The 15,201-nt window shown below is 35.3% G+C and overlaps 1 protein-coding gene across 9 annotated transcripts in view; it reads right to left on the minus strand.

Moving 5' to 3' along the window:
- Nucleotides 1-15,201, minus strand: part of TSGA10 (testis specific 10) — a 140,719-nt gene that overhangs the window by 59,136 nt on the left and 66,382 nt on the right. For all 9 annotated transcript variants that reach the window (XM_074403994.1, XM_074403983.1, XM_074403997.1 and 6 more), the window contains one exon: nt 14,733-14,918. In XM_074403994.1, coding sequence (XP_074260095.1) covers nt 14,733-14,918 — 186 coding nt within the window. The remainder of the gene's footprint in view (nt 1-14,732; nt 14,919-15,201) is intronic.

Raw genomic sequence — 15,201 nt, forward strand, 5'->3', positions numbered from 1 at the left:
AAAAGAAATGGGTAATTCCTAGAAATATACAACCTACCAAGACTGAATCATAAAAAAATTTTTTTTTTAAGTCTGAAGAGACCAAAGCAAGTAAGGAGATTAAATCAGTAAGATAAATCTGGCCAGGTACAGTGGCTCATGCATGTAATCCCAACACTTCAGGAGGCTGAGGCAGGTGGATCTTTTGAGATCAGGAGTTCAAGACCAGCCTTGGCAACATGGCCATCAAAAATTAGCTGAGCACGGTGGCACACACTTGTAGTCCCAGCTATCTGGGAGGCTAAGGTGGGAAAATGGTTTGAGCCTGAGAGATGTGGATTGCAGTGAGCCTCAATGGCACCACTGCACTCCAGCCTGGGTGACAGAACCAGACCTTGTCTCAAAGATTAAATAAATAAATAACAAAGTGTATTCCTGATAGTTATTTTTTTAGAAAATCTTACATCAAAGAAAATCTCCAGACCGGATGGCTTAATGGGTGAATTCTACTATACATTTAAAGAATTACCATCAATCCTCAAATTCTTCAAAAAAATTGAAAAGAAGGGAAGACTTCCAAATTCATTTTACAGGTCAGCATTATCATGATACCAAAGCAAGACGATGTTTTCTACAAGAAAACTACGTGCCAATATTCTTTCTAAATACAAATTCAAAAATTTGCAAAAAAAAAAAAAAATACTAGCAGACAAAATTAAACAACACATTAAAAGGATCATACACCAGCTGGGCACAGTGGCTCATGCCTGTAACCCCAGCACTTAGGGAGGCCAAGAACACAAGGTTAGGAGTTCAAGACCAGCCTCGCCAACATGGTGAAACCCCATCTCTACTAAAAAATACAAAAATTAGCTGGGTGTGGTGGTAGGCATCTATAATCCTAGCTACTTGGGAGGCTGAGGCAGGAGAATTGATTGAACCCAGGAAGTGGAGGTTGCAGTGAGCTGAGATCTCACCACTGCACCCCAGCCTGGATGACAGAGCAAGAGTCCATCTTGGACCATAATCAAGTAGGATTTATCCCCGAGATACAAGGATGATTCAACATATGTAAACCAATCCATGAGAAAGGCCACATCAACATAATGAAGGATAAAAATCATATGCTAATCTCAACACATGTAGAAAATACATTTAACAAACACCAATATTCTTTCATAATAAACATAAAAAAACTCTAAAGAAAGTAGGTATAGAAAGTATGTGCCTCAATACAATAAAGACCATATATGACAAGCCCACAGCTAACATCATACTCAGTGGTGAAAAGCTGCAACAAAAAACGGTTAGAACCAATAAATTCAGTAAATTTTAGGATATAAAATCAACATACAAAGATTGGTAATGTTTACTGACAGAATGGGAATCAATAAAACAATCCTATTTATAATAGCATAAGAAAAAAGACGATACTTGTTCACTGCAAACTATAAAACATTGATAAAAAATTGAAGAAGATACAAATAGAAACATATTTCATACTTACAGATCAAAAGAATTAATATTGTTAATGTTCATACTACCAAAGCAATCCAGAGGTTGCAGGGTTCAATGTAATCCCTATCAAAATTCCAAAACCACCTCACACCTGTTAGAATGGCTATTACAAGAATGACGAAAGATAAATGTTGGTAAGGATATGGAGAACAGGAACCCCCTGCACACCATTGGTAAGAAAGTAAATTAGTATAGCCATTATGGAAAACAGTATAAAAGTGTCTTTTAAAATTAAAAACAGAACTACTACATAATCCAGCAATCCCACTTCTGGGTGTACATTCAAAGGGAATAAAATCAGTATGTCAAAGAGATATCTGCATTCCCATGTTCACTGCATTATTTTGAGTATGACTTCTTTTAAGAAATGTCTATTCAGGCTCTTCGCCTATTTTTAAATTGCCAAGATACAGAATCAACCTAAGTATTCATCAATGGCTGAATGGATAGCAAACCTGTGGCATATAGATATAAAATGAAATGCTATTCAGCCTTAAAAATAATTATGCTAAGTGAAATAAGCAGGCACAGTAAGACAAACACTGTTTGATCCCACTTATATGTGCAATCTAAAAAAGTTGAACTAATAGAAGCAGAGAGTAGAATGGTGATTACCTGGAGCTGATAGGGCAAGGTGAGGTGAGAGAAAATTACAGATAGACAGAAAGAATAAATTTTGGGGATAATAGTTAATAATAATGTACCATACATTAAAAAATTAGTAAGAGGGTAGATTTTAAATGTTCTTAACACAAAATAATGACAAGCACATGAAATGCTGGATATGTTAATTAGCTTGATTTAATCATTTCACAATTTATACATATATTAAAATATCACATTGTACACTACAAATACATACAGTTTTTTATTTGGTGGATTATACTTTAATTATACCTTAATAGAACTGGCAGGGGAATAAAGTCAGGCAGAGCTCCTACTGCCAGAAAGAGAGAAAGAGAAAGAGAGAGAGAGAGAGAGAGAGAAGGAAATGAATGAAATAGACAGGTACAGTAGTTCACACCTGCAATCCCAACACTTTGAAAGGCTGAGGTGGGAAGATCACTTGAGCCCAGGAGGTCAAGGCTGCAGCGGGCAGTGGACTGCCCACTGCATTCCAGCCTGGGTAACAGAGCAAGACCCTGTCTCCAATTACCAAAAATAAAAGAAGAAAGAAAAAAAATTACTAAAAAAAAAAAATCAAGTCAACATAACCAAATTAGTTTTTTTAAAAGATCAACTAAATTGACAAGTCTGTAGCTAGACTGATCTAGAAAAAAATAGTCAATTAATAGAATGAGAAATGAAATAATGTAGTAATGCAAAGTTTACATACTGCATTAGTAGTAGTGTGACCTTACTGAAATAAAAAGATCATAAAAATATACTATAAACAACTGTATGTCCATAAATTAAGTCTCTTAAATGAACAAATTCCTAGAAAGCACAAACTAGCAAAACTGTCTCATGAAATATAGATTATCTGTATTAACAACAAAGAAAGTGATTAGTAATTTTAACATTTTCCATAAAGTAATTTTAAAACTTCCTAGTCAGGTCTAGTGGCTCACAGCTATAATCCCAGCACTTTAGGAGGCTGAGGTGGGTGGATTGCAAGGTCAAGAGTTCTAGACCAATAAGGTCAAGAGATCTAGACCATACTGGCCAAAATGGTGAAACCCTGTCTCTACTAAAAATACAAAAATTAGCAGGGTATGGTGGCACGCACCTGTAGTCCCAGCTACTTGGGAGGCTGAGGCAGAAGAATCACTTGAACCAGGGAGGCACAGGTTGCAGTGAGCTGAGATCGTACCACTGCACTCCAGCCTAGTGACAGTGAGACTCCATCTTAAACAAAAACAAAAACAAAAACAAAAAAAATTCTCTACCAGATGGCTTTACTGGTAAATTTTACCAAACTGTTAAAAAAGAATCAATACCAATTATATACAAACTCTTTTGAGAAACAGAAGAGGAGAAAACATTTCCTAACTCATTCTGTGAGGCCCGTCTCACTCAGATATCAAAAACAGACATGTTATATGAAAATAAAATTACAGATACTCCTAAAAATACAGACACAAAATCCTTCATAAGAAAACTAGAAAAACAAATCCAGCAACATAAAAAATAATTATATACCATGACCAAGTGGGATTTATCAAAAAATGCAAAGTTGACTTAGCATATGAAGGTCAATTAAGGTAATATAAGATATCTATAAAATAAAGAAAAACTACCTGATCATCTCAATAGACACAGAAAAAGCATTTGACAAAATTCAAAAACCTTTTTGATAAATACACTCTCCAAAGTAGGAATAGAAGGGAATTTCTTCAACTTCATAAAGGTTATCTCTTAAAACAACTAACAGCTAACATCATACTTGATGGTAAAAGATGAAATGTTTTCCCCCTAAAATCAGGAACAAGATAAAAATGCTCCTTCTGGTCCTTTCTATTCAACACTGTACTAGAAGTTCTAGCCAGGGTAATTAGGCAAGAAAATAAAATAAAAGCCATCCAGATTGGAAAAGAAAAAGTAAAAACTATCTCTATTCACAGATGACATGATCTTAGATATAGAAAACCCTAAAGCATTTGGGCAAACTGAATACAACAGCACATCAAAAAGCTTATCCATCACATTCAAGTAGGCTTCATCCCGGGGATGCAAGCCTGGTTCAACATACACAAATCTATAAATGTAACCCATCACATAAACAGAACCAAAGATAAAAACCACATGATTATCTCAATAGATGCAGAGAAGGCCTTGAACAAAATTCAACAGCCCTTTATGCTAAAAACCCTCAATAAACTATGTATTGATGGAATGTACCTCAAATAATAAAAGCTATTTACGACAAACCCATAGCCAATATCATATTGAACAGGCAAAAATTGGAAGCATTCCCTTTGAAAACTGGCACTAGACAAGGATGTCCTCTCTCACCACTACTATTCAATATAGTATTGGAAGTCCTAGCCAGAGCAATTAGGCAAGAAAAAGAAAGTCAAATTGTCTCTATTTGCAGACAACATGATCATATATTTAGAGGACCCCATCATCTCAGCCCAAAACCTCCTTAAGGTGATAAGCAACTTCAGCAGAGTCTCAGGATAAAAAATCAATTGTGCAAAAATCGCAAGCATTCCCATACATCAGTAACAGACAAACAGAGCCAAATCAAGAGCAATTCACAACTGCTACAAAGAGAATAAAATACCTAGGGATACAACTAACAAAGGTTGTAAAAGACCTCTTTAAGGAGAATAAAATACCTAGGAATACAACTAACAAAGGTTGTAAAAGATCTCTTCAAGAAGAACTACAAACCACTGCTCAAGGAAATAAGAGAGGACACAAACAGATGGAAAAATATGGCATGCTCATGGTTAGGAAGAATCAATATCGTGAAAATGGCCATACTGTCCAAAATAATTTACAGATTCAATGCTATCCCCTCAAGCTACCATTGATCTTCTTCACAGAGCTTAAAAAAAAAAAAAAGTTTAAATTTCATATGGAACCAAAAGAGAGCCTACATAGCCAAGACAATCCTAAGCAAATGGAACAAAGCTGGAGGCATCATGCTACCAGACTTCAAATTACACTACAGTAATCAAAACAGCATGGTACTGGTACCAAAACAGAGATATAGGCCAATGGAACAGGACAGAGGTCCTGGAAGCAATGCCACATATCTACAACCATTTGATCTTTGAAAATGTTTAAAAATGTATTGTGGTGTTCATTGCACAACTCCATGAACATACTAAACACTATTGTACACTTTAAGTAGATAAACTGTATGGCATGTTAATTATTATCAACAAAGTTGTTATAAAAAATAGTAACACAAAAATATGTAGGATACAGCGAAAGCACTGTATCCTACATAACTGATACAGAAAAATCAATGATATTAATACTCCTTCTTTGGAAAGATAAACATAAATTATAAACTTCCAGCTAGACTGATGAAGAGAATAGAGAAATGCTACAAATTACCAATAACAAGTATGCAAAAAGAATGTATCTACAAAGTAAGAACAAATTTGCCTACAAATTTGACAACTTAGATGAAATGAACAAATCTTAGCAAAATACAAATTACCAAAATGACTTAAGAAATCAGAAACTCAAATAGCTGTATATCAATTTTTAATTCTTAATTAAAAATTTCCCACAAAAATTCCAGATACATAGGGCTTTACTTGTGAATTCTGTCAATATTTTTTTAAAAAATTAACATACAAATTAATATAAAATACACAGAAGGGAAGAATTCTAAACTCATTCTATGAGGCCAACATTAACCTGATTTTTAAAAATCTGACAATCAATAGATGCAGAGAAGGCCATCAACAAAATTCAACAGCCCTTTATGCTAAAAACTCTCAATAAACTAGGTATCAATAAAACGTATCTCAAAATAATAAAAGCTATCTACGACAAATCCACAGTCAATATCATACTGAATAGGCAAAAACTGGAAGCATTCCCTTTGAAAACTGGCACTAGACAAGGGTGCCCTCTCTCACCATTCCTATTCAACATAGTATTGGAAGTTCTAGCCAGAGAAATCAGGCAAGAAAAATAAAATATAAAGTGTATTCAGTTAGGAAAAGAGGAAGTCAAATTGTCTCTGCAGATGACATGATTGTATATTTAGAAGACCCCATCGTCTCAGCCCAAAACCTCCTTAAGATGATAAGCAACTTCAGCAAAGTCTCGGGATACAAAAATCACTGTGCAAAACTCACAAGCATTCCTATACACCAGTAACAGACAAACAGAGAGCCAAATCATGAGCAAAATTCCATTCACAATTGCTACAAAAAGAATAAAATACCTAGGAATACAACTAACAAGGGATATGAAGGACTTCTTCAAAGAGAACTACAAACCACTGCTCAACAAAATAAGAGAGGACACAAAAAGATGGGAAAACATGCCATGCTCATGGTTAGAAAGAATCAATATCTTGAAAACAGCCATACTGCCCAAAGTAATTTATAGATTCAATGCTATCCCCATCAAGCTACCAATGACCTTATTCATGGAACTGGAAAAAACCACCTTAAACTTCATATGGAACCAAAAAAGAGACCACATAGCCAAGACAATCAAGCAAAAAGAACAAAGCTGGAGGCATCACGTTACCTGACTTCAAACTATACTACAGGGCTACAGTAATCAAAACAGCATGGTACTGGTACCAAAACGGAGATACGGAACAATGCAACAGAACAGAGGCCTTGGAAGTAATGCCACACAACTATAACCATCTGATCTCTGACAAACCTGACAAAAACAAGCAATGGGGAAAGGATTTACTGTTTAATAAATGGTGTTGGGAAAACTGGCTAGCCATGTGCAGAAAGCTGAAACTGGACCCCTTCCTTATACCTTATACAAAAATTAACTCCAGATGGATTAAAGATTTAAACATAAGACCTAACCCCATAAAAACCCTAGAAGAAAACCTAGGCAATACCATGCAGGACAGAGGCATAGGCAAGGACGTCATGTCTAAAACACCAAAAACAATGGTAACAAAAGCCAAAATTGATAAGAAAAAAACACACAAACCCATTAAAAAGTGGGCAAAGGATATGAACAGACACTTTTCAAAAGAAGATATATATGAGGCCAACAATATGGAAAAATGCTCATCATTACTAGTTATTAGAGAAATGCAAATCAAAGCCACATTAAGATACCATCTCACGCCAGTCAGAATGGTGATCATTTAAAAAACCTGGAGACAACAGATGCTGGAGAGGATGTGGAGAAATAGGAACACTTTTACACTGTTGGTGGGAGTGTAAATTAGTGCAATCGTTGTGGAAGACAGTGTAATGATTCCTCAAGTAGCTAGAAATAGAAATACCATTTTACCCAGCAATCCCATTACTGAGTATATACCCAAAGGTTTATAAATCTTTCTATTATAAAGACACATGCACATGTATGTCCACTGCGGCACTGTTTACAATAGCAAAGACTTGGAACCAACCCAAATGCCCATCAATGATAGACTGGACAAGAAAAATGTGGCATATATACACCATAGAATACTATGCAGCCATAAAAAAGGATGAGTTCATGTCCTTTGCAGGAACATGGATAAAGGGAGAAACCTTCATTCTCAGCAAGCTGACACAGAAAAGAAAACCAAACACTGCATGTTCTCACTCATAAGTGGGTATTGAACAATGAGAACACATGGACACAGGAAAGGGAACATCACACACTGAGACTGTTGGTGGGTAGGGGGCTAAGGGAGGGATAGCAGCGGGTGGGGAGGTTGGAGAGGGATAGCATTAGGAAAAATACCTAATGTAGGTGACGGGGGGATGGAGGCAGCAAACCACCACAGCATGTGTATACCAGTGTAACAATCCTGCAAGATCTGCACATGTACCCTAGAACCTAAAGTATAATTTTTTTAAAATTACATATTTTTAAAATTTAGGTTCTAGGGTACATGTGCAGATCTGACAATCACCTTATAAGACAACTATATACTTCATAAATACAGAAGCGATGATTCTCAAAAAAAAAAAAAGATTAGCAATCTATTTATTTAAAAATATTAGCAATCTAGGCCAGGTGCAGTGGCTCGGGTGTGTAATCCCAGCACTTTGGGAGGCCCAGGCGGGCAGATCACAAGGTCAGGAGTTCGAGACCAGCCTGACCAACATGGTGACATCCTGTCTTTATTAAAAATACAAAACTTAGTTGAGCATGGTGGCTACTCTCAGCTACTCGGGAGGCTAAGGCAGGAGAATTGCTTGAACCCAGGAGACGGAGGTTGCAGTGAGCCAGAATCACACCAGTGCACTCCAGCCTGAGTGACAGAGTGAGATCCCATCTATATATATACACACACATATATATACACACACATATATATGCAATCTAATAATATATTTTTAAAAATCCATTATTAGATTGCTAATATATATATTTCTAAATCTTTGTTCTATATTTTAATGTATATTATATAGATATATTTCTATAAAATATATATATTAGCAATCTAATAATGTATTTTTAAAAATACATCGTGACCTTGCACCACTGCACTCCAGCCTGGGCAACAGAGCTAGAACCTGTCTCAACAAAAAACAAAACCACTATGACCTACTAGGAAAACCACCATGACCTGCTAGAGTTATTACAGGAATATGTTTTTTAAGCAATATATGAAACAGTTTAACTGAAAAATAAAAGTGATAAGACCATCTCAATAGCTCAGAAGAAGCATTTGATAGAATTTTATACCCATTCATGATACAAACTCTAAGTAAACCTAGGCCAAGCACGGTGGCTCACACCTATAATCTCAGCACTTTGGGCTGAGGTGTGTGGACTACCTGAGATCAGGAGTTCAAGACCAGCCTGGCCAACATGGTGAAACCCTGTCTCTACTAAAAACACAAAAAATTAGCTGGCCATGGTGGCAGGGGACTGTAACCCCAGCTACTTGGAAGGCTGAGGCAGAAGAATCATCTGAACCCAGGAGGCAGAGGTCACAGTGAGCCAAGATTGTGCCATTGCACTCCAGCCTGGGTGACAGAGCAAGACTCTATCTTGGGGAAACACACACACACACACACACACCCCCCCCCCCACACACACACACGCCCCTCTAAGTAAACGTGTAAGAAAAGGGAATGTTTCAACCTGAAAAAATGCTCCTACAAGCCTGGCCAACATGATGAAACCTCATCTCTACTAAAAATGCAAAAATTAGCCCAGCGTGGTGGCATGCCCTTGTAATCCCAGCTACTCAGGAGGCTGAAGTGGGAGAATCCCTTGAACCCAGAAGGTGGAAGCTGCAGTGAGCCAAGATCATGCCACTGCACTCCAACCTGGGTGACAGAGTGAGACCCCATCTCAAAAAAAAAAAAAAAAAAAAAAAATTAAAAAGCTGCTACCAAAAAACCTTCAGCTAAAATTATATTCAAAGATGAAACACTGAGTCCTATTCCCTTATGGCTATAAATGAGGCAAAAATATCCACTCTCAACACTTTTATTCAATACTGGTATTTGAAGTACTAGGCAGAAGTAAAGGGCAGTCTGAGAAGAATAAAAGAGAAGTAAAAATATCTTTATACATTTAAGTCATAATTGCATATGTAGAAAATCCTTTTAAAATCTACAAAAACCTTCTAGGACTGAAAAATTGAATTTAAGCAATGTTACAGAATAAAAGGTCACAAAATTCTATTCTACTTTTGTGTATAGGCTATCAAAACCTATAATGTAAAATTCAAGAATAAAGTATTTTCACAATGGCATTGTAAAAACCCAAGAGATATTCTACAAGGGTCATAAAAAAAAGCCCGTGAAATATATTTAACAAAATATATTTAATATCTGCACACTGAAGAGTATAAAACATTGTTGAGAGAAATAAAAGACCTACACCTAAATAAATAAATGGGTGAATACACCATGTTTATGGATGGGAAGACTCAATATTGTTAAAATCTCAACTCTTTCCAGACTGATCTGTATTCTCAAAATGATGCTAATCAAACTCCAAGTAGGTTTTTTTTTTCTGTAGAAAATGATATGCTCATTCTAAATTTATGTGGAAATACAGAGGACCCATAGCAGCCAAACATTTGGGGAAAGAACACATTTGGAGAACTTACACTAACTCATTTCAAGATCTACCATAAAGATATATTAATCAAGTCACTGGGTTACTGGCTAAGAATAGATGTATACCCAGAAGAGAGTACAGAAACAGAACCACACATATATGATCATTTGATTTTTGGAAAAAATTCTTAGATAATTCATTGATGAAATAAGTCTTTTCAATAAATGGATCTGGGTAACTTCATATCCATATGGGAAAAAAAGAACCTTGACCCTTATCTTATATCATACACAAGTTTTAGTTCAATTGTAGCACAGATCTAAATATAAAATCTAAAAGTATACAATTCCTAAAAGAAAGTCTATGCATCTTGGTGCATGCAAAGATTTATCAGTATAAAAGAAAATGGGTAAACTGGACTTAATCAAAAATGTAAGACTTCTGCTCTTAGAATTATTTTATCATGCACACGAATGTTCATTGTAGCACAGTTTACAACAGCAAAGACCTGGAACGAACCCAAATGCCCATTGATGATAGACTGGACAGGGAAAGTGTGGCACATATACACCATGAAATATTATGCAGCCATCAAAAACGATGAGTTCGTGTCCTTTGTAGGGACATGGATGAACCTGGAAACCATCATTCTCAGCAAACTGACACAAGAACAGAAAATCAAACACCGCATGTTCTCACTCATAGGCGGGTGAACAATGAGAACACATGGACACAGGGAGGGGAGCATCACATACTGGGGTCTGTTGAGGGGAAACGGGGAGGGACAGTGGGGAGTGGGAAGTTGGGGAGAGATAGCATGGGGAGAAATGTCAGATATAGGTGATGGGGAGGAAGGCAGTAAATCACACTGCCATGTGTGTACCTATGCAATAACCTTGCATGTTCTTCACATGTACCCCAAAACCTAAAATGCAATTTAAAAAAAGAAGGCTTTTTCCAAAAATAAATGTTGGTTTTTAATATTTGCCAAGAAGCAAACAGAAAGAATAAATTCATGTTAAATGTGAAAAAAGATAGAAGAAAATAAAGAGCTTTAACAATCAAAAAAAAGAAAAAGAAAGAAAAAAGAAAACTAAAAGGTAAGATAATGACTGGGAGAAAGTATCCAAAATCCAAAGTGGTCAAAAATTGTCTGCAACTTAATAAGAAGAAGATAAACATGCCAATAAAAAGATGACAACAGATTTGAACAGATACTTCACAAAAGAAGACAGATTAATGACCAATAAGCAAATGAAAAGGTGTTCAATATCGTTGGTCATGAGGGAAAGGTAAACTAAAATACTAATGTGATAATCTTACTCATTCAAGAACAACACCAAGTGTGGGAAAAGAGGATTTAGAGCAACTACAACTATCACCCAGTATAAGGGGGAGTGTAAAGTGATACAACAATTTTGATTTATTGTTTGTCTCCATCACCTTTAGCATTTTTCCTTTGTGTTACAAACAATACAATTATACTCTTTTAGTTATTTTTAAATGTACAATAAATTACTGTTGACTAGAGTCACCCTGTTGTACTATCAAATACTAGATATTATTTATTCCATTTGTCAGGTTTTTACAAAGTTAAGCATACTTACCATATAATCCAGCAATTCCACTCCTATTTATCCAAGAAAAATGAAAACTTACATGCACACAAAGACTTGAACACAATGTTCACAAAAATTATAATCCTAATGGCCAAAAACTAGAAACAACCTGTTGTAGACTAAACTGTGTCCCCTCCAAATTCGCATGTTGAACCCTAACCTCACAGTGTGACTGTATTTGGAGACAGGACCTTTAAAGAGATAATAAAGGTTAAATGGAGTTATAAGGGTAGGGTCCTAACCCAAAATGACTGGTGTCCTTATAAGAATAGGGAGAAGCACCAAGAATGTGCATGCACAGAAGAAAAACCATGTGAGGATGGAGCAAGAAGGCAGATGTTTGCAGACCAAGAACACAGGCCCCAGAAGAAACCATACCTTCTGGCACTGCAATCTTAGACTTCCAGTCTCCAGAACTGTGAGAAAATCACTCAAAGGAAAATAAACAAATCCACAATTACAGAGGAAGATCTTAACATGTCTTTCAACAATGAGAGATCAAGAATACAAATTTAGTAAGAATTTATAAGACCTGACTGACACTATTAACAAGCATAATCTAATATGTAAATATATATACAATATAACACATATATATGCTTCCACCAAGAAGTGAGCACAGACGCTTTTCAAGCTCAAGTAGGATATTATCAAATATTGATTACATACTCTGCTACTAAGCAATTCTTAGCAGAGAGCAAAGAAGTAATGTCACAAGCCATTTTATCTGATCACAATACTAGAAATATTAGACAATAAGATATGAGGCACAACAAAGTAAAAATAGACTAGTAACCTCAAGTCCCCCGTACATTGGAAAGTTTCTTAAAACTTCAAGCCAAGTGTGGTGGCTCATGCCTCTAATCCCAGCACTTTGGGAGGTTGAGGTGGGAGGATCACTTGAGGCCAGGAGTTCAAGACCAGCCTGGGCAATATAGTAAGACTCCACTGCTACAAAAAAAAATTAAAAGTTTGCTGGGTGTGGTGGCTTACACTTGTAGTGTTAGCCACTTAGAGGCTGAGACAGGTGGATCACTTGTGCCCAGGAACTGGAAGCTGTGGTGAGCTATAATTGTACCACCGCACTCCAGCCTGGGAACAGAGTGAGACTGTGTCTCAAACAAACAAAAAACTTTAGTAATTAAAAATAAATCATAATGAAACTAGATGATATTAAAAGCTGAATGGCAATGAAAGCATTACTTCAAAACTTGTGGCTGCATCCAAAAAACCAGAAATTTCCAGTCTTAAATGCATAAAAAAGAAGAAAGACATAAAATCATGAAATGTGATACATTTATTCAAAAATTCATTTGAGATAGTTTAATAAGGACTAAGTACAGTCAAAACAATTTGAGGGAACATTAATTCTCCTAGATATCAAGACCCAACATAAAATTATAGTACCTATAAGAGTGTGCATGGGAACTTATTTTTATGATGAAGTAGACTTGACTTATATTTCAGAGAAGAAAGGATGATGGATATCTATTCACAAAAATAAAAATCATATGTCTACTTCAAATTACACATAATCAATCTAAAGTAGGTTAAAGTTCTAAATGTAAAGGGCAAGATTTCACATACTTTCAAACATTTAGAAGAACTTTTAAATGAAAATATAGGAAAATACCTCTCTGGCCTTGGGATTGTAAAGGATTTCTTAAAGAAGACATAAAAATACAAACTATATAGAAAAAGATCGATAATAATTCTGAGTACATCAGAATTTAATATGTCTGTTTATATTGCAAGGAAAGTGAAAAAACAAGCCACAGATAAGAACAAGATGATAGTAATATCTTTTAAAGGATTATTATCAAGAATATATAGAGAACACCTTTAAAAATCAATATGAAAAAGATAAGCTACCCAATTGAAAAATGGGCAAAGTTTACAAAACTTTCGTTGAAGAGAAATTCAAGAAAACATTGATAGAGGAAGAATCCTGCATGGCTAAGAAACATTAAAAGATCCTCAATTTCACTTGTAATCAAGGAAGCACAAGCAAAAAGCATGGAAATAATTGTCTGACAAGAGCAAATATTGATTCGTGTTTGAGAAAATAACTCATAACTTCTAATGGCAGAATGACACTTTATAGAGAGCAATTTGACAATACTTAGAAGAGTTGAAATTGCACATATCTTAGATCTATTCCAGGCATATAGCTTTTTAAAATTAATGTCCAGGCATAAACCTAGGGAAATATGTAGTCAAGGAGAAATGTAAAAGGTTTTTTGCAGTGTTTTATCACAGAAAAAAGTGAAAAAAAAATTAAATTAAATTTCCTTCAATATGGGAATGAATTTAAACAAGGAAATATATATACAATGAATGTAAGAACTGTTTGATTAAAGCAGTACACTATACATATCAAAATAGAAGTGTCAAAATTATAATATTGAGCAAAGAGGGAAAGTTGCAAATGAATTATCTCCAAGCATGTTTGTTATCACTTAAATAAAAACCAAAACATACAAAACGACATTATACATTATTTGTGGGTAATGGGATTGTAAAAAAACTATAAACACATGCAAAGGAGTTAGACATGCTGATAGGAAAGTTAGGCACACCAGCAATTAGGGAAGTAGGAGGGAAAAGGATAAGAGAAGTTGTATCTGTAATGTTTTATTTCTTTAAAAAACGAGACATTTGAAGCCAATATGGCAAAATGTTAGTATCCTTACAAGTGGGAGGTGGGGATATGTTTATCTGTTTTGTTACCTTTTTTTTTTTTTAACCACTTTTTTGGGTATGTTTGAAATAGTTTCTAATTTTAACAAATGCTAAGGATTGTTCTGGATGTAGGGGAGATAAGAAACTATAGAAGAATCAAAGTATAAGGAGAATGGTTATCATGCTACAATTCAGTGTATTTAATTAAGTGTTTGTTCATACATTTAATTTAATTGATGGAAGGCCAAACAATTCTCTTTTAAATATGATGCAGAATGTATTATAAGCATATTTTCCCAAACTTACTTGCTCAACCTCTCTGTTGAGGGAATCTACTTTTTCTTTTAATCTGTTACCCTCTGCCTCAGCAGTGATAAGTTCCAATTTTAGGGTGTTGTTATCTGCCTCTGATTGACGGGCTTTACTTTCCCAGTTTTCAGCATCTTCATTGGCTTTTCGAAGTTGTTCCATCATTTGCCGGTTCTCAGATTCCTACAAAGCAAACTTTAGCTATTATTTTAAAACATTTAAAATGTTCTGCATATGATAACAATTAAACATTATTTTCCAGGTCATTGGGAATTCACTTGCCATGAGAAGCATTTATAATAGAGCCCCGAGGAAATGTGTCTATAATCTTAGTTTAGAAACAGGTCATCCTGTAAGTAACAAAGACAGAGCAATCAGGATCTGCCCTGGCTCCTGAGTAACACTCAGTGAACACTAGTAAACAGTAAATTACTCTTTTCTTCAAGACCTGAATGAATTTGTTTTT

Source organism: Saimiri boliviensis, chromosome 1 (assembly GCF_048565385.1).
Source record: "Saimiri boliviensis isolate mSaiBol1 chromosome 1, mSaiBol1.pri, whole genome shotgun sequence".
NCBI lineage: Eukaryota > Metazoa > Chordata > Mammalia > Primates > Cebidae > Saimiri > Saimiri boliviensis.